The sequence below is a fragment of the Rhincodon typus genome, chromosome 17, assembly GCF_021869965.1.
Source record: "Rhincodon typus isolate 14 chromosome 17, sRhiTyp1.1, whole genome shotgun sequence".
In the NCBI taxonomy this organism is placed as follows: Eukaryota; Metazoa; Chordata; class Chondrichthyes; order Orectolobiformes; family Rhincodontidae; genus Rhincodon; species Rhincodon typus.
Genome location: NC_063348.1, coordinates 32,235,586 through 32,262,975, shown reverse-complemented (window position 1 = coordinate 32,262,975; position 27,390 = coordinate 32,235,586). Strand labels below are relative to the sequence as shown.

At 39.5% G+C, this 27,390-nt stretch overlaps 1 protein-coding gene across 1 annotated transcript in view; it reads left to right on the top strand.

Moving 5' to 3' along the window:
• plekha7b (pleckstrin homology domain containing, family A member 7b) overlaps nt 1-27,390 on the top strand; it is a 419,580-nt gene that overhangs the window by 313,574 nt on the left and 78,616 nt on the right. Inside the window, exons 8-10 of the mRNA XM_048606908.1 lie at nt 4,501-4,980; nt 22,920-23,439; nt 24,291-24,377. Of these exons, the coding sequence (XP_048462865.1) occupies nt 4,501-4,980; nt 22,920-23,439; nt 24,291-24,377 (1,087 nt within the window). The remainder of the gene's footprint in view (nt 1-4,500; nt 4,981-22,919; nt 23,440-24,290; nt 24,378-27,390) is intronic.

Genomic DNA, 27,390 nt, shown 5'->3' with positions numbered 1-27,390 from the left:
TGCTGCTTGGCCTGCTGTGTTCATCCAGCCCTGCACCTTGTTGTCTCAGTAATTCATTTCAATTGAGACCTACTTGCGGAAAAGGCATTAATGGTATTCTTTCAGTGTCGTTTGGATGTAGTTTCTTGCCTATATTTAAGATACAGGATTAGGAATAGTTGCATTTTATCAGTTTGTTGCTGAAATTATGCATCTAATTTTAAAAAGTTAAGGAATTGCCAATGGAAGCAAAATGAACTTAAGAAATTAATTCTGTCACAATGATTTGCATGAGTGATATGAATGTCACTTTGTGAAATTGTTAGGTTAAGTGTATGGATGCAGTACTTGAGTGATATATTGGTGCTCGGTCTTGGGACACGCTATATAAAGACTACTGAAAGTTCAATTTAAAAATGTGGTAGTGTCTCCTGGTGTGAATTATTGTACTGTACAGAGTTATTTGACTTGTTTTAAATGTGGATCAAGTTTTAAGCGCTACTTGTTCACTTTATTTGCAGAATATTGATATACTTTTAAAATAATTTTGATGGGAAATTTAAAATTCATGTCAAGTGTGTAACTTCACTTTAGGTGATTTCTCTTTAGTTGTATGTTGTGCAAGGGTAAATCTTTTAAGCACATCAATAAAACAAAAAAAATTGGATACATCAACTTGATGACTTTAATTAATAGCATACATCATAAAGGATTGTAAGTTTTTTAGTGAAAGAGAATTAATGAGCTTGTGACTACATGTATGTTTTTAAAGCCCAAAAAGGAAATTGTCTGATAGCTTGGTAATTAGTTGAACCCTGTGCAGCAAGAAAGTCTCCAGTTTTATTCCTGGGCTCAACAGAAGCTGTATCAAGAATCCTGTGGTTAGTGTCTGTGCTCTTGAGAGGATAATGATCCTCACCCAGTAATACTGTCCTAAGGTCAATGGTTATCATTTGAAGATTGGTTAGAAGTGATTGACACCCACCCTCGGGATGTCAGGACTGTCATATTACGAGAAATTGGATCCATTGGACTATATTCACTAAAGTTTCAAAGATTGAGCGGTGATCTCCTCGGAACCTATGATGTTCAGACAGGATTAGACAGGGATGATGCAGAAAGGATGTTCTTGATGGTTGGGAGTCCAAGACCAAGGATCACAGTGCTAGGGTATTGGGTCGCCTGTTGAGGACAGATGAGGAGAGATGTCTTCACCAAGGGAGTGGTGAGCCTATGGAATTCTCTGCCATGAGGAACTGGTCAGTACAAAATACTGAGGACTTCCAAGAAATATAGACATGTAGATCATATGATTAAAGGGATCAAAGGATATGGGGAGAAAGCAGGAACAAGAACTGTGTTGGATGATCAGCCAAGAACATACTGAATGGTAGAGCTGACCTGAAATGCCAAATGGGCTTCTCTTGTATTTGGTGTTTCTAAGTGACATGAATAACCTTCTCACTGTTGGGACTAATTACTTGTAAGATGGTCATTTGGGAGAAATGTAGCCATTGATCCTAGAGTTACCCCAATGATCGTGTCAGATGAGGCTTAGGCAATAAACCCTGACGATTGATTGAGAATAAGTAACTTTAGATTAGGACCCGGAATACAGTATTATGACTTAAATTTATTAGTACTGATCATGATATGGCCATGTATGGAGGGTATGTTTTCAGGTCAAACTGGGGAATCTTACTTATAGCGACGCAATCTTGTTCCACAACATTCAATTTAGCCTTCACTATTTATCATCACTACATATTAGTTTAGAAGCTTTCAGTATTTAAGAAAGGTTGCCACTGCTATTTTCCTCCTTTTCTCACCTCCTCCTCCTGCCTTCACTTTGGCCTGATCTGGAAGTTATTGTGATGAACAAAAGGAGCTCAAGCTGACTTTGTCTCCTCTGGTATCAACAAATAAACATTTCGAAAAGAGGACCTTGTTGTCTCGGATTCTCCAGCATCTGCAGTTCTTACTATCTCTGATTCAATAAAGTTTGTTTGCCTGTTTCACTTCTTTTCTCCCTGGTCCTCCCAAAAAATCTGTTACCTACACTATTTTGTAGTTCTACTACTATTGTTTCAGTATAGATCAAGATGCCATATGATTTCCATTATTCATGACTGCATACCACGCGATGCAGTACATCTCATTACTGAGTTACAGTCAGGCAGGCTGATAGATGTGATGTCTGTTGGGTAAATATTTCTCTGTCAACCATTTTTTTGAGATCATATCAGTAGAATTTATTGTTCTATCGCAACATCCTCTCAGTAGAAAAGCAATGACTAGTTAGCATGTGAGAATTCATGTGCTACTCGGGTAGCAGAAAGAAATTCAATTTCATTTCCATGTTACATAAAATTGTTATCTGAATAGTAATCAGCTTTAATCCCAAAGTATCAAGAGAGGATTTTTTCCCTGTGGTCAAAGCAAAGTTGTAAACATTCATATCAGGAATATGCCCGCAATTTTGCTATAGATGGTAAACACAAGCAATAATGTAACCCCTCGTCTGACTCTCACTGGGGAACAAAAACACATATATGATGTTAATGAGGAATACACATACAGGTTTTTTAAATCTTTGTATTGGTATGCTATAGGGTACAGAAAATAAAAGACGCAATTAGAACAACCTTTTCTTGTTGTCAATGCCACCTCCTACTAGTAGTCACATTGAATTTAATGCAACTTTATTGCTGGATCATATTTCAGTAAGCATTTGCAAAATACTGAGATCTGAAATGAAATAGCTCTGTTTATATTTCCTCATCTACTGGAAGAACTGAAATAGTGATAAATGATGTGGCTGAAGCAACAGACGTTTTTCGGAGGTGGAGGGTCACATGGAATGACGAGAAACGAACATTTCTGAACACTACCCAGTTGTATCAGGTTTAAATGTGCTTTTGGTGAATGCAGATTGGACTCCACTCTTAAAGCTTCTTATTATTGTTACCAAGTACAGGACAATGGTTAGGCCACTTCTGGAATACTGTGTTCAATTCTGGTCTTCCTGTGAAAGGAAAGATGTTGTTAAACTTGAAAGGGTTCAGAAAAGATTTACAAGGCTGTTTCCAAGGTTGGAGGGTTTGAGCTGTATGGAGAGGCTGAATAGGTTGGGGTATTTTCCCTGGAGCATCAGAAGCTGAGGGGTGACCTTTTGTAAAGGCTTATAAAACCATGAGGGGCCTGGATAGGGTGAATAGCTGAGGTATTTTTTCCAGGGTGTGGGGGAAAACGAAAAAGGGCATAGGTTTAAGATGAGAGGTGAAAGATTTAAAAGAGATCTAAGGAGCAACATTTTCATGCAGAGGATGGTGCGTTTATGGAACGAGCTAACAGAGGTAGTGATGGAGGCCGGTACAATAACAGCAGTTAAGAAACATCTGGATGGATGCATGAATACGAAGGGTTGAGAGGGACATGGGCCAAATGCTGGCATATGGGACTAGATTAATTTAGGATATCTGGTCAGCATGGATGAAATGGACTGAAGGGCTGTTTCTGTGCTGTACAACTTTGTGACTATGAACATAAAGACAGTCAGGAGAAGAAGAAAATATATTGATATTGCATAAAAATTGCAACTGTTAAAAATGTTTAAGCCACTGTAACTGTTTTTGAAGGAGGAGAAAAATTAACTCAAATTGTCTCAACACTTTTTTCTTTCCCAATGTTCACTCATCAAACAACCCATTTCCACCTGCACACCCCCACCCTCCCAAAAAAAATTCACTCTCAGCATTTCAAATGCCCTAAAAAGTGTGGGTTAGCTGGCAATTAGAATATGATGTAAACTGAAAGAACTGTGGCTGCTCTAAATCAGGAACAAAAACAGCTGAGGAAGGGTCACTGGACCCAAAACGTGAACTGATTTTTCTTCACAGATGCTGCCAGAGTTGCTGAGCTTTCCCAGCAACTTCTGTTTTTGTTCCTAATTAGAATATTATGTGGAGTTTTGAGCATCCTGTATGTGGAAAGATGTGAAGACATATATGGCAACTGAAGTGATTCACTTGTGTAATATGTGGAGTGGGATGCTTTGGTTAGTTTGAAACGTGCTATTTTCGTGAGAATAAACAAATTATTCTCTGTGATTCAGTGTTTAAAACTTGACTTTTAATAGCATAAAAAAGGAAATCTGTTTTAGTCACTGAATGGGCATCTAGAAGATGCAAATTTAAAATGATCAGTAAGAGAGCAATAGTTTATTTCAGATTTTTTCTAAATGCAGCATAGTATTAGGACATAGGAACTCGATTAGAAATTGGTGGAGCCAGAATCCGTACTTGCCTTAAAGAGGAAACATTGCAAAGTGCATTGGGAAAGGACTGTATAATGGTACTTCACTTCGGAGAGCAGAGGGCCAAATAGCTTTATTCTGTGTTGTAAAATTCTATCTGAAGAGCACTTTGGAAATGCTACTGGGGCGATTTTGTTTGTTTACCAGGTTCGTTTAATTATGTTGTTTACTTTTTTTTTAAAAGAAAGTTTTCAATATTATTACAGAGAACCAGAAAAAGCTGAAAGACCTCACTTTACTCGGAACAACTACATCAACTCGTACAAGGGCTTAACTAAGGCAGACGTGCTTCAGAGCAGAGACAGTGCTGGGAAACCACTAGATGAAAAGTTTGGGTTTGAAAAATATGATGAAATGAAGAAAGATTGGGGTGATGAAGAGAGATATGGTTTTCAAAAAGAGCCGATAGAGATACTGCCCAGAAAAGTGAATAAGAGCAAGATGCAAGCAAGTCCCGTGGAACGTGATATGTTTACGCATCGTCGTCCTTTGTCTCATCCGCAATCCACACAACGCAATGGCACAATTCAGCCTCCGACGAGTGCTGCTCTGATAGACCAGAATGGTGCCGATGTTTATTGGAGGGGGTTTGAGCCCAGAACTGGAACAGCGAAAAACGACCAGCGGAAAAGTTCCATGGTGCACGTAGAGCACTGGGTGAAATCTCACAAAGGAGACAGCAAAAGGTCAGAATGCATTTTTGCTCATTAGCCGCTTCATATACATTGCTTGAACATAAAACCATAAGAGAAATGAAAAATGGTTTCGATCTGTTAAATTGAGCTAACTGCTTCATTCACAAGTACTTGCATTAATGACCGATTTAGACCATTAAGCTTTAAAGCTATTACAGTCATAAAACACCAAGATACTCATTTGGAATGTTTACAGCTCAGCATATTGTAATTTCCTGTGATGTGTTCGGAAAATTATGGAAATTGTGTAGATGATTGCATTTTCTTTTGGAGCAGTGTACTTTAATGGGTCAGCAAGATTGGTGGTATTTTGAGAGAGAAATGCATCGAAGCACAGGGCATGACCCCAAAACCCCAAATAAAAATCCCAAATATTAGAGTAAGTCAAATAAAAAGCAGCCTTCCTGTATATTCTGGCAAAAGCATTGGTTTTCTGGTTTCTACATTAACAGATCTGCTGAATATGATTTCTTAAGGCACAGGCCAAAGTCCCCAGAATTCCAACTAATAAAAATGGAATTTGATTTAACTCTGTTAAAGACAATAAGTGATCCTTTTCATGGCCCCAAAAATATGACTCTTTCTGGAAATCTCTTGAGATTAATGGGCAAGTAGAGATGAGCAGTGCCTTTCTTTAGGGAGAATGGAAAACAGCTGCCCATAATCAGTATGAAATTATTACCTTTCCATGATCGAAACTGGGCTTATAATTACCAGAAATCCATGGTTAAATGGATTCAAAATGTACTTTAGTGCTGCAATCTTGTGGTTCAGCTGGCTCATCCTAATAATAAAACGTTCCATCAGCATATTTGCCTTTATTGTTTGAGGTTTGTACGGGATGTGTTCTCTTTTCTTGTGTTGAAGTGGATTTTACAGAATCTGACAGCGTGGAAGGAGACCATTTGATCCGTTGTGCCTGTGCCACCTCTTTGAAAGTGCTATCCCTTTAGTTCCATTTCCCCTCATTGTTCCCATAGTCCATCCATGTACTGCTGTTGTAAGGCCGGCTGATTGAATGTGGGAAAATAGATTGGATGGAGGTATTGAAAATTCAGAAATTTTATGAGATAAATAGGGAAAATACATTTCCATTACTTGGAGCAATGATAATCAGATGTTCTTTAAGGCAATAATTAAAACAAAAGAGAGAGAGTAACAAGGATTTTATTTTACAAACAGTATGTTTCTCGACATGAATGTCTTGCAGAAGGTGTTCTGGGAAGTGGATAACTTAAAAAGAAAAAAAATGTTAAGATCAATAATTTTCATCCATTGAAATGAAAACTTAGCTTCCAAAATGCTTCTACTCACATGAGCTCTGCAACATTCATCACTTCATGTTTGCATTCTCCTCGGATCCTTTCTCCCCACTTGACTGGTGCAGCCAAATTCAGTTCTGTCAGATTGCAAAAGGCTGAACAATGTTGAGTATGAAAGAGCAGAACATGGGAGCAATACTGCTATGGAATGGAAGAAACTTAAGAGTGGGGATTGGATTGTGGGGAAACATTAGGGAGAATGCTTGTCTGAGCTAGTATACTGATGTGGAAACTGTGGGGATTGTGAACTTGAGAAAGATGTAAGAAATTTCTTATGCAATGTCTGTCAAAGGAGAAGAGTGCCAGCATGACATTCAGGAAAAACATATGAGCACAAACGTAAGGGAAAGGTAATGGAAAATACCAGTAGGAACGAGGGAGTGCATTGCGAACTTGGCCTGCAGTAGACTTTTCATTTTTCCAAGCTCCAAGAGATTTCTTCATATTCTACACATGACTGAAGAATTCAATGTGAGATTGGCACATCCATCCACTGAACTGGCAGTTTATGTTGCCATTGTTGGTGCTTGGGGGAATTTCTGCAGCTGTGCCACCTCTGGCCTTCCTCTGGGCAGAGTGGATATCGCAAGCTTTGATTGTCCATGAAACATGATGACCACATTTTCAGTGGCTGCTTTCATGTGTACCGGTTGCCTGCAGTATTGGAGAGGATTGGTATGCACTGCTGAAGCTTGAGGGTTTTTTTGTTTTTAGCAAATCCTTGCATCATATGAACTGACCTAGCTTGTGGTCTTAATGCAGGTTCTGTGTGTATTAACAAGCACTGTGGGGAGGGGATTTATGTGAGTACATCTGTGTGAATGTATCAAAGTTGTGTACAACCAATTTGATTCAAAATGTCAAAGTATCAAACATTGAGCCAAACCCTTCATCACTACCATCATCCCCAACTAATACCATTCAAATAGTTTATCTTTCTAGCTCTAAATTTAGCATGTTCTTTGATCAATGTGACCATTTTACAGAAATAATGCTTATAATCAGTATGATGTGAAATGATGAATGGTTTCAAGAAATAAGGTTTGAATGGGTGTTGTTTTATAAGCAAAAAATGACAGCAAGATTGATTCACTGTCATTTATTATATTTAATGTAGTGACTTTAACACCATATATTATCAGGATTTCCTGCAAAATGATTTCAAGTAACTGTGCTCTACATTCCTATGTGTAGCTATTGTCTCAGTCACATGCTTTAATGACTCTTGCCAGTCACATCATTTTAATTTCCATTTGGCAATATTCCAAAATGTCTAGTCATTTTAAAAAAAAATTGCTTTGCTGTGACAGGTTTTAGGTATTTGTTCTATTATTTAACTTTGTTTGACTCACACCTTATTAATGTTAATACTTCTCATGTATGTATTTCAGTATTATTAAAGAATAAGTGAATTAAATAATTCCATTTTCATAACTATTTTGTTTTTTTAAGTACAAATTGTGGACTACTTTAGTTTGTAGTTGCTTGAAGTGCTAGGAATTCTACAGTTCCTGAACGTAATTCCATGAAATAAAACATGGTGCATGTGGTGACAATTACAACGTTTGAAAGACATCTGGATGGATATATGAATAGAAAAGGTTTGGAGGGATATGGGCCAGGAGCAGGCAGATGGGACTGGTTTAGTTTGAGATTATGTTTGGCATGAACTAGTTGGACGGAAGGGTCTGTTTCTGTGCTGTATGACTCTATGACTGTGACTCATTTTCTATGTAGGGATCATTTCCAGTTGTGTTAAAGGTAAATTATTTTGCATGCAAAAATAATTTACTTTTCTTTGAGGAAATGCCTTGCCCTTTGCTCAGCACTTTTCTTGACAGTTCAACTGCCCATAGGAACTGTGCAATCGCTCATCATTGAGATAACAACATTTCTTTTATTCTTCCTGCTAGAAAAGACAATTTCACGTTTTCTCACATTATACGCCCTTTGCCAAATCCTTGCCCACCATCTTAAATTCTCTATCTTTTTTGTAGCATCCCTATGTCTCCTTCACAACTCGCTTTCCTACTTCTTCCAAATTGTTTATCTAAGTTTTGAAATGTTGGGTACTAACACTGATCTCAGTGGCGCACGACTCACTATATCTTGTCAACCAATGAAATAGCCATTTGTGCTTTATCTCTAGCTAGCTAATGGAAAACAATGTTCTATCCATGTACGTATATTCTCTGCAACACTGGGCTTTGTTTTTTTCACAATGTCATTTAATATAGCACCTTTGTTCTTCTGGAGATCTAATTATGCTGCACCCGCTGATTCCCTTTCATATACATCACATGTTCCATCTTCTGAGAACTCTAATAATGTCGTTAAACGTACTTCACTTTCACTAAACCATGTTGACTCAGCCTGATTGCTTTTTTTTTTATAAGTACACTGCAATCATGATTTCAATAAAGGCTTCGAACGTTTTCCTAACAGCAAGTGTTAAGCTGACTGGCCTATAGTTTCTGGAGATGACAACTGCATACAGTGTCTGCTGATCTATTTATCGAAGGATGCCAGAAGCCAATCAATGCATTTGAGCAGTTCAATTCTAAGACCATCTTGGCAGCTAAGTAGTAATGAAGCTAATTTGGCATGCTAATTGTTCAGTTTGGTATTATTTTCTCTTATTTATTCTCTCTTTTTAAGGTTTAACCTAAAGACTTCAAGTGACATCTTTTTTCCTTGATGTTATAGAGTCACAAAGTCATACAGCTTGGAAACAGACCCATTGGCCCATTCATCCCACTTGCTTGTGCTTAGCCCATATCCCTCCAAATATTTCTTATTCATGTACTTTTATCCAAATGTACTTTAAACATTGTAATTAACTACTGTTTTTTTTAAGAAACGTTGTACATGTCCTTTTTAAATCTTCCTCCTCACCTTAAAAACACGCCCCCTAGTTTTGATCTCCGCCACCTTGGGGAAAAGATCTTTGCTAGTCACCTTATCTATGACCATCATGATGATATAAGCTTCTATAAAGTCACCCCTCCACCTTCTACACCTCGGTGAAAAAAGTCCCAACCTACCCAGCCTCTCCATATAAACTCAAACCCGCTATTCCTGCAACATTCTGGTGAATCTTTTCTGAACCCTCTCCAGTTTAATAATATCCTTCCTATAACCGGGCGATCATAGGTGCACACAGTACTCCAGAAGAGGCCTCACCAATGTCCTGTACAAGCTCAACATGATGTCCCAACTCCTATATTCAAAGAATATAGGGTGTGCTAAAGTGTGCTAAATGCCTTCTTTACCACCCTGTCTACTTGGGACACAAATTTCAAAGAATTATTTACCTGAACCCCGGAGTGTCTCTGTTGTACAACATGACCTAGGGCCCTACTATTAATTGTATAAGTCCTGCCATTGTTTGTTTTACGAAAGTGCAATGTCTCACATGTATCCAAGTTGAACTCTGTCTGCCACTCCTCAGCTCATTGACCCAATTAATTAAGATCTCTTTGTAATCTTCGATAACCTTCTTCACTGTCCACCGTGTGACCAATTTTGGTGTCACATGCGTACTAACCGTGCCTCCTATATTCTCATCCAAGTCATCTATATAAGGGGCAAACAAAAGTAGACAGTACCAATCCCTGTGGAACATTGCTGGTCACAGGCTTCCAGTCCAAAAAACAGCCTTCTACCACCACCCTTTGTCTCCTAATGTAAAGCAATTCTTTTTATCTAATTAGCAAGCTCACTCTGAATGTCATGTGATCTAACTTACTAATTAGTCTACCATGTGGAACCTTGTCCAAGGCTTTACTAAAGTTAAGTGGACAACATCTACCACTCTGCCCTCATCAATCATCTTGGTTACTTCCTCAAAAACCTCAATCAAGTTTGTGAGACACAATTTCCCTCACACTAAACCATGCTGACTATCCCTAATCGTTCCTTGCCTCTCCAAATGCATGTCAATCTTATCTTTCTTAATCACAACCAACAACGTACCAAGCACTGATGTCAGACTCACAGGTCCATAGTTCCCAGGTTTCTTTTTACAGCCTTCCTTAAATAAAGGCTCAGTATTAGTCACCCCCCAGTCTTCCGGCATCTCACCCATGGTGTTGATGATACAGATATTTCTGCTAGGGACCGTGCAATTTTCTCCCTAACTTCCCACAATGTCCTGGGGTACACTTTTCTGGTGCCGGAGATTTATCCACCTTTGTTTTCTAAGACTGCCAGCCCTTCCTTTTCTGTAATGTGAACTGATTTCAAAACATCAACATTTATTTCCCTGAGTTCACTCGCCTCCATTTCTTTCTCCACAGTAAAAACTGACATGTAATATTCATTTAATATCTCTCCCATCTTGTAAGGTTCAACATAAAGGTGACCTCGTTGGCCTTTAAAGGGCCTTACTCTCTCTCTTTAGTTGCTCTTTTGCTCTTGATGTATTTGTAGAATCCCTTTTGGATTGTCTTTAACCTTACCTGCCAATGCTATCATGTCCCCTCTTTGCCCTCCTGATTTCCCTCTTAAGAATGCCCCCACACTCTTTAGACTCTTGAAGAGATTCATTTGATCCCAGTTGTTTATTTCTAATGTATGATTCTTTTTAATTCTTGACGAGAACCTCAATATCTCTATTCATCTATTGTTCCATCATCTTACCAGCCTTACCTTTCACTCTCACAGGAATATAATGCCTGTTACAATTTAAAAATTAATTGTAATTTTCTATTTGGCTCTTGAAGTAGGGAATGTAGGATTTCACTGATTACAGCTATTTTTTAATTGTGCAGACACCTGCACACAATGGATAGCCTTCATGAACTCTCTTATATATTCATCTGTGCGATGTGATTGTTGCTGGCAAGGCCAGAACTTATTTCATGTCTATTATCACCAGTGAAAAGATAATGGCAAAGCTACCTAAACTGCTGTAGTCCATTCATGAATGTACTCTCATAGTGCTATTGGAGAGTTTCAGGAATAAAAAAGCACAACAATGTCTCTACTTTCTCAGGAGGCGAAGAAAGTCTGGCATGTTGACAAGGACTGTTTTTTTTTAAAAAAAAAAAAAAAAAAATTATGGATGCACCATAGAAAGCCTCCTATCTGGATTTCTGGCAACTGCTCTTCCTGAGACTGCATGAAACTACAGAGTCATTAATGCAGCCCAGTCCATAATGCAAACCAGCCTTCCATCCATTGACACCATCTATACATCCCGCTGCCTTGGGAAAGCAACCAACATAATCAAAGACCCCTCCCACCATGGTTACACTCTATTTCACCCTCTGCCGTTGGGCAGAAGATACTAAAGTTTGAATACACATACACATACAAATACATTGAAGAACAGTTTCTTCTCCACTGTTATCAGACTTTTGAATGGCGTTAGTCCTGATCTCTCTTTCTCTGCACCTTCTTTGCGGCTTTAACACTGTATTCTGAGCTCTGTACTGTTCCCTGATGTGCTTCGTATGGAACAATCTGCCTGTGTAGCATGCAAAACATGGTACGTGTGACAACAATCAATTATGAAAGGAGTGATTTTTTGCTCTATGTTCAAATTAGAAGGAGCCCAGTAGATAGTGAGGTCCCATGTGTCTGCTGTCCTTGTCCTTCGTGGTGGTACAACCTGCGGGTTTGAGGGATGTAGTTGAAGAAACTTGGGTGGTTGTTCAGTGAATCCTTTGGATGGTACTCTCTGCAGTCATGCTGTAGTGGTGGTGGAGAGAGTAACAGAAAAGCAAAGAAGCAGTTTTCAATCATTTGGAGTAGTTTGTGAAGGAAATGCTGAAAATACAGTAAAGAGTTAGTACATTCAATGAATAACTGAATTTGGCTGAACTTTACAAACTGCAGTTTCAGGTGATGAATGGGGTAGTGACACAATTGATAGCTTTGTGATGAACTGCTGAAGTGTTGTTGGAGCTACACTTGTCCATGAGTGTAAAGTATTCCATCAAGGCTTCAACCCTGTAGATGATGGATAGCCTTTGGAGATTCGAGCGATGAGTCACTTGCAGCAGAATACACAACCTACAATGCCACTTTTTTGTAAAATTCATTCATGATGTGGCATCGCTGGCTGAGCCAGGATTTATTTCCCATGCCTAGTTGCCCTTGAGATGGTGGTGGTGTGCTGCAAAGTTGAACAGCTGTAGTCCTTTGTGGCCACAGTATTTATGAAACTGGTCCAGTTAATTTTACGGCCAGTGATGACTTCCAGGATGTAAAAGGTGGGGATTTGGCAAAAAATATGTGATTGAATCATGGGTTAAAACTATGTCTATATTTGGAGCAGTCCTTCATCACTGATTCCTTGCAGTCTCTGCCCATTTCTGTAGCTTTAACATCTCCTGATTCTACCCCTACCTCAAATCTGCAGCTGAAACCTTGGTTACCTGTTGTCTATTCTAAAGCACTCCTGGCTGCCTTCCATATTTGAACTAAAAAGTCAAATCATCCAAAATTCTGCCCATGTTTACCTTGGTTTAAGTTCCATCATCACCTTCTGTGCTGAGGATCTCACTTAAGCAATATCTCATTTTTAAAATGCTCATTCGTGTTTCCAAACCCCTCTATGGCTAGATTCCTCCTTAGCTCTGTGATCTCTAGTCCTACAAATGTGAGATTTCTGTGCTTCCCTAAACCCTGGCTCTTGAGCACTCCTGATTCCATCATTGGCAATCATGCCTTTAGCTGCCGCAGCCCTAAACTTTAGAATGCACTCTATATGCAATCGCCTCCCTTCTTTAAGACACTCCTCGAGTTCTTGCTTGCATGTTGATATTTCCATCCTACATGTGCTGCAGTGTTCTAATGAAGCTCAAAGCAAACTGGAGGAACAGCGATAGTAGGAACTGCCAATGCTGGAGAATACGAGACAACAAGGTGTAGAGCTGGATGAACACAGCAGGCCAAGCAGCATCAGAGGAGCAGGAAAGCTGACGTTTTGGGTCCGGACCCGAAACGTCAGCTTTCCTGTTCCTCTGATGCTGCTTGGCCTGCTGTGTTCATCCAGCTCTACACCTTGTTGTCTTGGAGGAACAGCGCCTTATTTTTCACTTGGGTGCTTAGCCTTTAGGATTCACCATTCACTTACAGCAGTTTCAAACCATGACATTTGTCTCCATTTTGATTACAACTGCACCCACCCCCGACATCTTGCACGTATCATCTTGGCTTTGGTAGAACTTTGTTCTGATCAGTTGCTTATAGGATAGCATTGCTCTGCCTGTAGCATGCTGTTTCTGTTGTTTAGGAATGGTAGATGAAAGGACTGCCTGTTCAGATCCCTCTCTCCATTCCTGTAATTAATGCAGTCTCAGAAACCAGGTCTTGTTCAATCGTTTTGTCCCTCATGGGATCCTTTTAATTAAAAATCTTCTCATTGACCAATTCCAAACATCTGCTCCTATGATGCTGCTTGGCCTGCTGTGTTCATCCAGCCCTGCACCTTGTTGTCTCGGATTCTCCAGCATCTGCAGTTCCTACTATCTCTATCATTCCTTCCACGCCTGATTGATCAGAAACCTAACAGCTTGTTACTAATGCTATTCTTAAATTTGAGTCAACTGTAATTGTTGAACAGATTTCTGAACTAAGATTGACCTTCACTTTGTTCTGTTTGGAAAGAACATCACTTCTACTTACAGAAATAAGATACACACTAGCGTTCAGTACCAACATAGTCTCAAAGATCATCAGAGCACAGTGTTGCACACTTCCAAGTTTTCTTTCTGAAATACAGCTACATGTGGGAAGAAAGATCCCATTGTTGGAGACGGAATGGGTCACATGGCAGGTACTCAACCTTTAAAAGCCACAGCTGTGTACCATTTTTTTCCATCTGTAACTTCCATAATCAAGTCCAAATCAAGCTGTGGAGCTTATTCTGAAACCAGGGAAGTTTTGAAAAATTGCAATTTTAGTGATGTCTGACTGCTTTAGTTCTGTGACCGCAAATATTCTGAGAGATAGTTCAGCAAGAGGCAACAATTGGGGTGGAGGGAAAAATGAGGAAATAATGTTTCTTTTTAAGAATGTTAAGAATGGTGTTTTCTGAATGATAAAATGAATCACAATTATTACAGCACAGAAGGAGGGCATTTGGTTCACATCATGTCTGCACTGGCTCTCCAAATGAGCATTTATCTGGGGTGAGACAAGACTTTCATGTTGCATCTGACCACTTCTCTCCAAGACATGTAGGTGCTTCACCAATATTAATTTACTCTGAAGTGATTTAATTGTTCTATAGATTAGAGAAGTATTTTGCAGACTGCAAAACTCCGCTTGCAATATTGTTATTGAGTAGCCAGTTAATTTCCTTTTCGTGATGTTGAGGGAGAAGTGTTGGTCAGGTTACTGCGAGTACTTGCTGCACTTCACATAGTATCATGGGTTTGCTACAATTTACTTGCACTCTAGAAAAAGCATATGGAACTCTGATTTAATGCCAATTGTAAAGGCTTCTGACAATGCAACACTGTCCTGGTCTGTACTGGAATAACATCCTGCATTGTCTGCTTTTATTCTGGAGTGGAACTTGACTGAGTCAAAAATATGAATCGTGGAATTTAGCAGGATGAAAATCGGATTGTTAGTGCTAATTGTTTGGTTGCTGTGGGTGCCATGCAGTGTCCAAAATGCTGTTTGTGAGATGGGTCAAGTGGACAACATATTGCTGGAAACATGAATGCCTTGGCAGTAACTTGCTGCCAGAAATGTGAAGTCCAAGCAGATCATGTCAATCGGTGCCTTGCTGGTTTTGGGAACCCTGGATGCCATTTTGGAGTTCACCATTCTAGCTCACACTCCCTCTTTGCATTGTGCATTGTGAACATGCATTCAGCAGAAAGAAAGTTTTTTGTGTGTGTGTGAGTGTGAGAGAGCGCAATTTAAGTCCAAAATGGGATCTGGAGGATTAATATAGCCACCTTTCTGTTCTAACTATTGAGTAAACAACAGGAAGTTTATTTCTTTACTGCAGCTATTTACAGGTTATGTGAATGTGACGTATGTTAGTAGAGACACTGTTATGAGCACACCAACCTCAGATCTGTTTCCTACCAACTCCTCCTTTCCAACATTCCAACCAGGTTCTTGTGACATCATTTACAGTATGTGGTGGTTACTGCACTGAACCAAGTATTTGATGCTTCCAGACACTAATGTGATCACCAACATCATTTCAAGGGCTCATCAACTACTTGTATCTTAGCTCATGGTTCCTTTCTTCATGTTTGCTTTGATTTATCCAGTGTTTGATGCTTTCTGTAGTTGCTTAATGTTTCTGAAGTCTACAGAGTGTGACCTGGCAGACGCTAAGGAGTTTGGGTTGACTATTAAGTCGTAGAGTCATATAGCACGGAAACAGATCCTCTGGTCCAACCAGTCCATGCCGAACATAATCCCAAATTAAACTAGTCCCACCTGCCTGCTCCTGGACTGTATCCCTCCGAACCTTTCCTTTTCATGCTCTTAGCAAACGTCTTCTAACTGTGCCCACATCCATCACTCCCTCAGGAAGTTAATTTCACGTGTGTACTATCCTCTATGTCAACAGTTTGTACCTCATGTCTTTTCTAAATCTCTCCCTTCTCACCTTAAAAATATACTTCCTAATCTTGAAATCCCCCATCCTAGGGAAGAGACACCTACCATTAGCCCTATCTATATCCCTCCTAATTTTGTAAACCGCAATAAGGTCACCACTCAACCTCCTATGCTCCAGTGGAAGAAGTCCCAGCCTATCCAGCCTTTCTTTATAACTCAGTTAGCATGCTAATTGCCTTTTGCCTCTGGCAAAGAAATGAAATGAATGTGCAGAAACCAGATTGAAGAACAGAAAGTCCTGCAGGCAAAAAGATCATCACAGCGAACCCTGTGGGCCGGTACTGTTGAACTGTAGTTCTCTGTTCTTTTATTTTCCCCTTCCACTGTTCTTTTTGGGTTTGTCTGTATTTTTGTGTTATAAAAAGGGTTAGAGTTTTAACTAGTAGAGTTATGTATTGATAATTCATTGTTATTCACTTGCGATTAGAATTTACTTGTGTGTAATAAACAAAAGTTTTTATTAAATAGAGAAACCTGATCAGTATTTTCAGTTAAATTGATTCCATCAGACACACCAATCAGGGATTTTGTGTGTTTTGATTAGATCTTTACCTTTTGCAGCAATCTCAAAAGTAGTGGGACTTTAGAATCAGCGCACTTACTCAAGCGGATTGTAACCCATGCAGAATTTATTTATAAATCAAATCATTCCATATTGTATATGAACTAATTATACTCGTGTTGTCCCTCAGTGCTCATCTTCTGTGTGCCTATGCCTGTTCTTGTGCTCTTACACAGTGGCTGCAGTGAGGCTGCTTATTCTCAGTGAAAAATCTGGAGATGATATTGCAGGATGACTTTGGGCAGCTTTGAGACTGGAGAGCCTGAAGTTGTGCGGCACCATCCCTGCCTGGGTGGCAGTGTGCTCATTTAGCTGACTAAACACACACAGCAACAGTGTGGGAGTATGCGTGCTTTCTTCCTGAGAGCAGGCACACAATTGCCTTCCATGGTGTCACTTCCACTCCACCAGAGTTTCACTTTAGCAATCTTGGTAATCTGTTGGAGGGCAGACATAGTCTGCTGTGATACCCTGCAAGCCAATTTACTCATAAGGACCCTCACCAAATTCTACAGACGCACCTTTGAAAGCCTACTGTCTGGGTGCATAACCGCCTGGTGTGCACGGCCCAGTCCATCATGGAAGCCAACCTTCCCTCCATGAACTCCGTTTACACAGCTCACTGCCGCGGAAAGGCAGCCAACATCATCAAAGACCCATCGCACCCCGGTAATGATCTCATGCAACCTCTCCCATCAGGCAGAAAATATAGAAGACTGAACACATGCATGAGCAGATTCAGGAACAGCTTCTTCCTGGCTGTTATGAAACTGATGAATGGACTCTCTAGCCTCAAATAATACTGATCTTGCTAACATTGGTCTCGCCTAGTGCACACCCTGTGCTATGTAACCTGTATGTCTCTGTCTAAATCTTTTTGATCTGTACATCCTTGCCTACTATGATCTGCCTGCATTGCTCGTAAACAAAGCTTTTCACTGTACTGTGGCACGCGTGAGAATAAATCAATCAATCAATCGATCTGTGCAATCCAAAGCCCGGATGGGAGTCTGCGTAATACCAAACAAACTTAGCAAGATAGCAATCTGAACTTCCACTGCAGCACTTGGGCAGCCAGTGAAGGCTGCAATATTGGTCCCAGGTATTGCATCATGGTGGGATTCTAAGTGTATAAATGGAGTTAGGCTACAAACCCTGAGCAAAACCCCTGACCAAGATAATGCAGACCTTGCTGCGTTCCTGACATTGGTCATAAGCTTTCTGGCAGGGTTGCAAATACATCAGTTATTTTGTTGTGAGTACCCATTACCGTTCTTTTGTAGCAAGCCCATCAATTGCTCATCAGAATCCTCTGCAGTGGATCCCCTGTCCAAACTCCTGCTCTTCTCAGCTGACCCCTGTCCTTTTACCCCTGTTACGTCCACAGCCTCTGTCATGCCTGATGTCCACCACATGCAGACCCCTCCTGTAATCCCATGCAACGTTAATATCTGAGCTGGAGGCTCTAAGTCTGAAATTGAGTGACAAAGCTTCACCTTCATCATTTACTCTTTCTCTGGCTTCTGTTCATTTACTACCTAGCCACTTTGTACTTGTTGGATAACTAAAAGGATGACGGCACAAGTCCAAGTTGTGGTTGAGGGAATTGAGGAAACATTACCTCAGCTGTAACTTGTACATCATAAGTGAATATGAGTTGCAGGGACAAGTTGAATAGTTAGGAGTATTGAGTATGAGAATATTGTCATCTTTGATTCCCCGGCTAGTCATGGCTCCAGCAGTGGCCATCCTAATAATGGCCAAAATTGTTTTCCTTCAAGGGTGGTAGGATATGAAGGTGCATCCATCAATTCCAGTTAGCAAGTGCTGTCTTTGGTTGTGCACCACTTTCATCTTTGTATCAGTAAGGGCGGTGCAAAATGTTTGAGTGAAATAATGGTTATAGTTGAAGAGCTGGCAGTTGTGTGCAAGCTCTGAGAGAGTTCTACTGCAGGCCTCATATCTCTGTGTCCGAGTTAAAGCTGTCTCTGTGTTGGGTACAGGTTCTGATTAATTAGTCCAGTAAGGGGTTATGGTGATATGAGTAGTGCACTTGGTAGGAAATGGCATTTGAAACATATTCAGTGACCATGGCCGCACATTTTGTCATTTTATTCCACAGTTTAGAGAAAGTCGCCATCGTCCCAGAGGAACATAAGCTGCTCTCTCATGAGAGAGACTCAACTGGTGGTGAGTTTAACATGAGGATTACCGTACATCAAGTGAGGAGTGAGGTTGAGAAGGGCGGGACCTTCATAGTGACTTCAGCCAGTGCAGAAATTGTTGACGTCATTGCATTAAAAACCAGTTAATTGAGCCCCTGAATGTTTAGTGGCATTGAATCCAGGTCCCCTGGGTTTGACTTCTGACATTTCCCTGCATGGTAGGGACACTGTCTCTGCACTACAAGAACCACCTCACCGCTTTCCCCAACAGGTTGGCTTTAAGCAAGTAATTGGAGCTGGACACTCACTCGTTATTGATCGTCTGCTCAGGCATCAAGCCAACCAACAGCATGGTTAACACTGAATATTGATTTCATTTCAGAAGCAGACTGCATGAATTCATTACAGTCAACAGGCAGGAGGTAATTGTGCACCACAATTGCCAGACCTGGTTTTGGAGGATATTAATTTTGGCCCACTAGATGTCAGTACCTGCATGATCTTTGTCTGGGGACAATGCTTGTAATTACATATAGTCTGACGACTTGGGGGCTGTATACCACTTTATGTTTAATGTTTATGCATTACTGCAGAGTTATGTTATCACAGTTTATTTAAATCTTCTTTTCTCCAGTTGTATTTGACTTCTGGCATTTCCATTAATAATGTTGAATAGAATTCTAGTGCTGTGTGTCAGTTTTGTGCCTGTTTAATATTAAACACAAATGGTAGCATTTTCTCCAGTTGAATTATTGTAGCTGTGCTGTCGAGTGGCTCTTAGAGACGTGCATGCACCCAGATACCGACGTTACTTCTGTCATGAAGCTAGAGTTACAAAGTTTAACAATACTGATTTGTTTAATGGTTCTCGTCAACGAACAATATTCTATTATCTTTTTATTATAGGTAGTTGGTTATTCGTTAACCAGTGTAAAATCGGATCATCCAAAATTACCTTCACACTGCAGAGGCCTGAATATTATCTTTTCTCCTGAAGTACACTTTTGGAGTATTCCCACAGCCTAGATTGACATTTAAAGATATGGCATGGCCTGCCATTTTTGTGTAGAATGAGCTTTTGAAAAAATGAATCTATTTTATTGCACTACATTGCTTTTGTAGAAACATTAACAAATTTCATATTTAGGCAGTTTCAGTATGAGTGCACAGTACAACTTTATCAGGATTACAAATCGTTACCTAGTAGTACAGAGCTTGAAAAAATAACATGTATTTTGAAGTTTTTTTCTTGAACTGATTAGGACATTTTGCAAGAAACACCAATGTGAAGAGAAACAACATTACATTGTATGAGATGAAAATACTGATTGGATGGCAAGTGGACTGTTGATTGGAGGTGTTCCCAGGGAGAATTCACTAGTTAATGATGACTGGTATTCATTGATGGCGAGAGACTTTGAGGAGTCATGAACCATATGTTGGAGATTGCCCAAGTTCTGCCTTTATCTTGCAGCCACTGTGCTGATGTCTCTGTTCTAATCAAAATCTTGTTAGTGCCCCACAATATTGATTTTTAGGACATTCTTTGATTGTGGTGCCTTTCAGGAAAGATGGCTGGAATTTCTCATGTTTAATATGCTCATAACTCAATTAGTTGATGTGAATGAGATGAAGCTGGATATTATCTAGGCATTATTTTAATAGCTGACATGAATCACTTCATGATCAGAGGGGATAGAATGGAAATAATCATTGAACAGTCCTACTCTGGCTTGAGAGCACGCTGGCCATTGTTGAAGCAGCTGAAGTTGAATAGACTGAGCACATGTCTCTGTGGAAGTTCTGTTGTGATGTCCTGGCACTGTGGTGACTGGTCTCCAAGCTTTTGGTAACGGCCATTTAGTTCCGTATCTGAAAGTTACTTTGAGGTCAAGGCATTTGCTTTCGCCTGTTCTATTGCACCCATGTCTGGATCAATGTTTACTATATGGTAGAGTTAAGTGGTTCTAGCAGTACTTGCACTGGATGTTTATGCTCATATTGTTGGTAAGTTGGTGTTTTTTGATGTCATAATTGACTATTTCCATCATTTTATCATGTACCTGAATAGAAGGAGACTTGTCATGCATCATTATTTGTATTTTACTAACGTTGTCTTTTGCCTTTAGGTATTAATTCACAACTGCTAAATATGAAAGAAAAACCTTCTTAATTAATTGAGCACCTTTATGTAAAAAGATTGTTTCGCTATCGAAACATTTTCTCTTAAAACAGTTACTTTCTCAAATATCAATATCTATTTTTTCATTGGCGAATAGCATCTGTTTTGTCTCTATGATTAAATTTAACAATATAGATGAATTGAAGGCAAAAATTCTTATATATTGCTGTATCCAGTTAGCTGGTTTCAGTCAGGGGGAGGGACAATTAGAAACAACATAACTTGCCTCAATCATTTAATTACAGAGATGATGCTAGGTAGGTCAAAGGTTGAGGCTGTTGGCTTGCTCACTGAGCTGACTGGTTATCATACAGACGTTTCACCACCGTGCTAGGTAACATCATCAGTGCGCCCCACCTAGTATGGTGATGAAACGTCTGTACGATAACCAGCCAGCTCGGCGAGCAAGTCAACAACCTTATCCACAATCCAAGCTACAAATCATCGCAAGAACCTTTTAAAGGTCAAAGGTTAGTCCGAGTTCTCACTTCTAACTGTTAAAAAGCAACATAAGTTTATAAATGGTGCTATACGTATTTACGTTAAAATTTCGTAAGCTTACAAAGTTCTCCACAGTCAAAAACCTACTGATGCATGTTGTTGAGGCTCATCCATGAATGTTGAGGAGCTGTACTGAATGGCACTTTCCAGCAGTAGTACTGTAGCAGTTGAACAATGCGTTCAGATATCTAGGAAGAGAAAGAAATATTTAAGCTGACAAATTACAAAGTGATATTTATGCCACACCAGTGATGAGCAATGACTATCTCCAACAAGATACAATCTATACATATCCCCTAGACTATCACGGGCATTAGCACCACTGAATCCAGATTATCAAAATCCTATGGCTCACCGTGGATTACAAACTAGATCACCCATAATTGCAAAATAAGGGGCTGTCCATTTAAGACTGAGATGAGGACTTTCTTCTTTGAAGGTAGTGAATCTATGGAATTTTTTTTTACAGTAGTTGGCTGGGTCAATAACTAAAATCAAGGCTGAGATGGACAGATAATTAGTCAACAAGGGAATCAAGAATTGTTGGGAAAAGCCATGAGAATGGAGTTGAGGGTTATCAGATCAGCATGATCTCGTTGAATAGCCAAAGCAGACTCGATGGGCTGATTAGCCCAATTCTGCTCCTATGTCTTAGGGTCATTTAAGGTATTAGGCTGAAAACTTTGCTTTTAAGTCACTATTTAACTCACTAAAGCCTATCGATCATCTGCCAGGCACAAATCAGGATTGTGAGAGAATACCCTCCATTTGACTAGATGCATGCAGGTTCAGTGACACTCCAGAAGTTCACCACCATTCCTGCTAAAGCAGCCCATTTTATGGTACCCCATTCACCAATTTAAATATTCTCTTCCTCCACCACTGATGCACAGTGGCAGCAGTGTATAAGATATACAAGGTGCACCACAGCAGCTCACTGAAGGCTGCCTTGACAGCAGCTTTGAAATCTATAACCTCTATCATGGAGAAGGATAAGGACGACAGTCACATGAGAATGCCAACAAGCTGCATGTTCTCCTCGAAGCCCCAAACCATCCTGAATACGTACTTGCTGTTGTTATTGTCACTGGATCAAAATCCTATAACTCCATTCCTAAGAGAGTTGTTGGTGAACCTACACCACAAGGACTACACCGGTTCAAGAAGGCAGTACACCCCCTTTCCCATGAACAGCAAGGGATGGACAACAAATGTTGGCCTGTATCTGGCAATAGGTTTATTCAAAATCTTGGGGAGTTGTCACTGAGATTGTACAAGCGACAACATGATTTGTAGAAACAACCGGATATTTAAAAAGGTGTATATGTTACAAATATCATGATGTTCAATATGTCTTATGAATACTGCATGTAGTTCAATTATGTGGAAGGTTTGACAAGTTAGGCATATGTGGCAATTATTTAGCATGCAATAAAAGTCCCTCAAACATCAATGAGATGGAAATCAATTCACCTGATTTGCCATGTAAATTGAGGGGAAAATAATTATTTTAATTTATTATTATTATTGAAAATATGTGCATATTTCTGCATGGCATATATGATCTGCCATTTACTTCGCTTTGATTTTCTTTTCAGCCTTGCATCTGCTCAGACTCTTCCACACCGTACACTAAATCAACCTCAGCCTTACCCAGAGAATTACCAAACTCTGCCAAAGAATATTGGGCAACCTTCAGAAAGTTACCCTGGTACAAATCATAACCTACCAAGTGATTACAAGTATGCCCAGGACCGCGTAAGTCACTTAAAAATGTCAAATGAAGACCGAAAGGCCACGAAAGAGGGCACTGTATGGCAGCTGTATGAGTGGCAGCAGAGGCAGCAGTTTAAGCATGGCAGCCCAACTGCTCCGCTCTATCCCTCACATGCCACAGACTTTGACTCTGGCCTACCAAAATCTGCCTTTGATGTTCCTCGTTCAATCTCTGTCCCTCCATCTCCCTCAGACATCCCGCCACCAGGTCCTCCAAAAGCCCTCTCACCCAGAAGACCCCACACTCCAGCAGAAAGAGTCACCGTCAAACCCTTGGAAACAAGGCCAGCTGAGATCATCTTATCGGGATCTCCGGGAAGAGCCCGTGGCACTTTGACAAAGGTAAATTCTGTGGTTTACATTATTTCAAAACAGACCAAGTACTTTTCCAAACATGCATTGATTAATAAAATGGTGCACCTAATCCTGCATATGATCCCCGAGTATATGCTGGATTAGCTAACCTCAAAAGCAATTGATGTAGAAGCAAAATTGGATGTGGAAAATCAGACCTTGATCATGGATCCTGGGTAGAAATTTCTCAGCTGTCAATGCCGTAGGAAGGTATGATTGAATAGGACGTTCACTTCTGTCTACGTCCTGGTGACTGAAACTTTCAAAAGCAGGATGTTGTCGTCTGTTATATAACCCCAAACACCATCCTAACTCAGTCAACTAATTTATCATTGGTGATCTTCCTGCGCTATATGTACTTCTGCACAAAAATGGATTACTTGAGAAAATACTTAGAGGCTGAGTGAATTGGGAAAACTCACCAGTCTGCTTTTTATGTCCACTTACTTGGACAGGTTGTTAAGTGCAGAGGTACAAAATATCAGCCACAGTGTTAGCAGTGTGTTTCTGTATTTTATTTTCTTCCTTTCTATTTTAAAAAAAGTCTCATTGTGACATTTAGTTCTCGTAAGTCAGTTGTTTCCAAAATGGGATGACTCATTCTGAACAATGGCTTCGCTGGGACTAGCCACTTCTAAGACTTCACCCAACAGTCTATTCCTTAAGAGTCAGTCTATACTGTGAATATTAGCCAGCTATTTTACAATGGGAGTGTCACAAACTCAGTCCTGATGCAGCATAAATTTAATTTAGGTCATCCATTGTTTAACCAATTTCATCATAATGTGCAATATAACTTTGTAATTTTGTTATTTATGGTATTCTTTATTTTTTGGCAGAGTTTGGCACACATTGACAGACGCTCTATGCCTCCCATGGGTTACATGACACACACCGTCAGTGCCCCCAGCTTACATGGAAAGACAGTAAGTTCCATTATGAATGCACATATTTACGTATTTGTATTGCAAAATTGAGGAAGGAGTGTTTAACTAATGAATGTTTTGCATCATCATTATTATACTGCTTCCTTGATCACCTTTCTGGTCTGAAGAGTAACATCCTGCATCTCTAAACTTCATCTGAGGATATTAAATTGCAAATTATATTCTCAATTAAATCTCCCAGTTAAGTGTACATAACTTTTGAGTAATCAAAGCTAACACTTAGAAAAATCACTTGTACTTAAAAATGCTGCAGAGAATTACATACTGTTACTCAATATGTTAGGATAATTGTGCCAAATAACTTGAACATGGAGTTAAGTTGTAGACAGCTAGTTATAGAGGACTAGTTATTTTCTGTTGCATTTGGAGATGGCCTTTTTTTATACTATTCCAAACCATTCAAAAGTTTCATATTTTCACGGGATGTGACTCAAAATTGAACTGTACTAGCCGCACTTGTTGCAGATACATTTACAAATATGATGACTCAAATGGGCTTTGTGTGGAACACTTGTTAATTCACTATTAAGTCCTTCACCTAACTTTTCCTTATCCCCTATACTGTGTCAAGGTCCAAACCTAGCTCACTTAGCTTTTTTTTAGAAAGGCGACTGCTTTCTGTAAACTGAAGCATTCATCACTGTGCTTTGTTTTTTTTTCTCTTCAAAGAGAGTGAACAAAGTATTAAGTCTCACAATGGAAAATGTACATTTACTCAATAGGTGCATCAAAACAATTCTTCCTTTTTATAAATACTAAAAAGAATAATCAATGGTAAATTGTTATCTCACAGAATAACAGCACTCTTGTATGTGTACCTAAATTATTTTCATATAGCATTCCCTGTTTTATTGCAATTAATTTACACTAGTTCTATTAAAAATACTTGGAAATTTTTAATTTCCTGGTGAATTGTTCACTTACAAAGTTTGCTGACTTTGTGTAGTAAACTCTGAATGGGCAACCTTTTCAACAGCTCAATATATTTATTACTTGCTGTGCTTAATTCTTCTGAGCCTGATTGAAACCAGTTGAGAAAAATCCATTCAGAGTTTGAGAAAATGTTGAAGTGTATAATGTTGAGTGAGGAGATTTGAGGTTTGTAGTTTAATTGTTCTTTTGGTAGTATAGAACTTGAGCACTGGAGGAAAGACATATTTTATCAAAGCTTTTGGTCTTGTGCTTATCTGGGCATTCGCAAGAAATACCAATATAAAGGGCAACATCTCTCACAGAACTGTATGAGAAGGTAATGCTGATTGGTTATCAAGTGTACTCTGATTGATAGAGGTGTTATCATGGCGAATGCACCAGTTAGATGATGACTGTCGATGACTACCAAGCTTTGTAGGTTAATTTAGATTGGTCAAGGCATTGCCCTGAAGAATGAAATAGAAAATGGCTGTCACCTATTTTGTTATTTAATGCATGTGCAACGTTCTGCCTGCAAAAAAAAGGATATTAATAAATGTAGCTTTCGTGTATGTAAGTGGACTGCACTGTGAATCTGATTGGCAATCTTGAATTGGTTGTCATTTTTACCATACTTAGGATTATTTAGCAAATACCTAATCACGAATCCCATCATGTGTGGATGCTACTGTTTTAAGATAGTGCATTTGACTCCCACAAGCCTACCTTCACTCATCTGTATATGCATCAGGATTCCTACAGCTCCACACACTACAAGATGGGTCTGTTGGCAATCTCGTTAATAAGGTTTGACCAATTTTCTCACTGTACAAGCTGGATTCCTAAGTAGTGTACCCCAAAGCCATTCTGAGAGATAATGGCTACCTTGATTAAATCATTTCTGACTGTGTATCTTGTATGGCATAAGGCTTCCTCTGGCACAGCAAAGTGCTTGGTCTACATCATCATCTGAAAAAATATTTCATTTTGACTAACTGGTGAAACTGCCTGTTTGATACTACTACAATGCAGTTGTAATAAGATTGGCTTTTGTGTCTAATAGGATGCTGCTGTCAAGCCAAAAAAAAAATGTTCTGCCTATCTCACAAATGAGGAAAATGGTATATGAATTTAAGCTTTGTACGATGCTATGTCTGTAGGCTGTATGCCCTGAACACTGGCTTGCCTTATGTCTATTCACAACAGGCAAGGCACTGACCATACCCAACCAGTTCATGCTCACGAAACTGTATCCAACATATGATGTGATTTGCAATTGGATATTTACTAAATAATCATGAATGCTACAAATTATGTTGACAACTAATTGTTATTTGAGCTTACAGTGTAATGCACCTGCATGTGCTTGAAGTTATACATATTTATACACACAGCCGTGTTACTCGCAGGCACAAAGAATGACCATACGTCGTGCCTGTTTCACATCAACAAAGTATGTGGAAGCCATTCTGTAGTTCGTTCTTGAGTGCAATACACTGACCAAACTGCGTAATCCTGCCGGGTTTAAATTTATGCAAAGCTTGGGAGCTATCATAACTTACCATCCAGCTAGTGTGTGGCCCATGGCAACACTCTACCAGTCAGAGCCCACTTACCAACCAAACAATCCGTACTCTGCTCATACGGTATAAGATGTTGTTCTCCTTTATAATGGTATTCTTGTGAATGTCCTGCTAAGTACAAAATAAATAGCTTGGACCAAATGCCTTTCTTTCAGCAATAATCCATTTAATTTATTGCTCAAACAGGACAAAATACTTCAAGAAAACTTAAAGTACAATGCTACTTAACCTGTTTCAGAGGGAAAAAGATGTTATATACATAGCTTTGAGGATTTCAGCTTTTTTTTTTGGATTAATGCCATTTAGATATAAAATGGAATCAAGCTAATCTTCTTAAACTCTTCTGATATGATATTGATTATGATCATAGTTAGGTAGAGTGCCTCCGAGTTGGAGTGACATGTTTGAATTGCTAATGCCTCCCTTTACGACTAACTATTACCTGCAGCCAGAAGAACTAACTTTACTGCTCATTCGATTACGGAGACATCAATCCA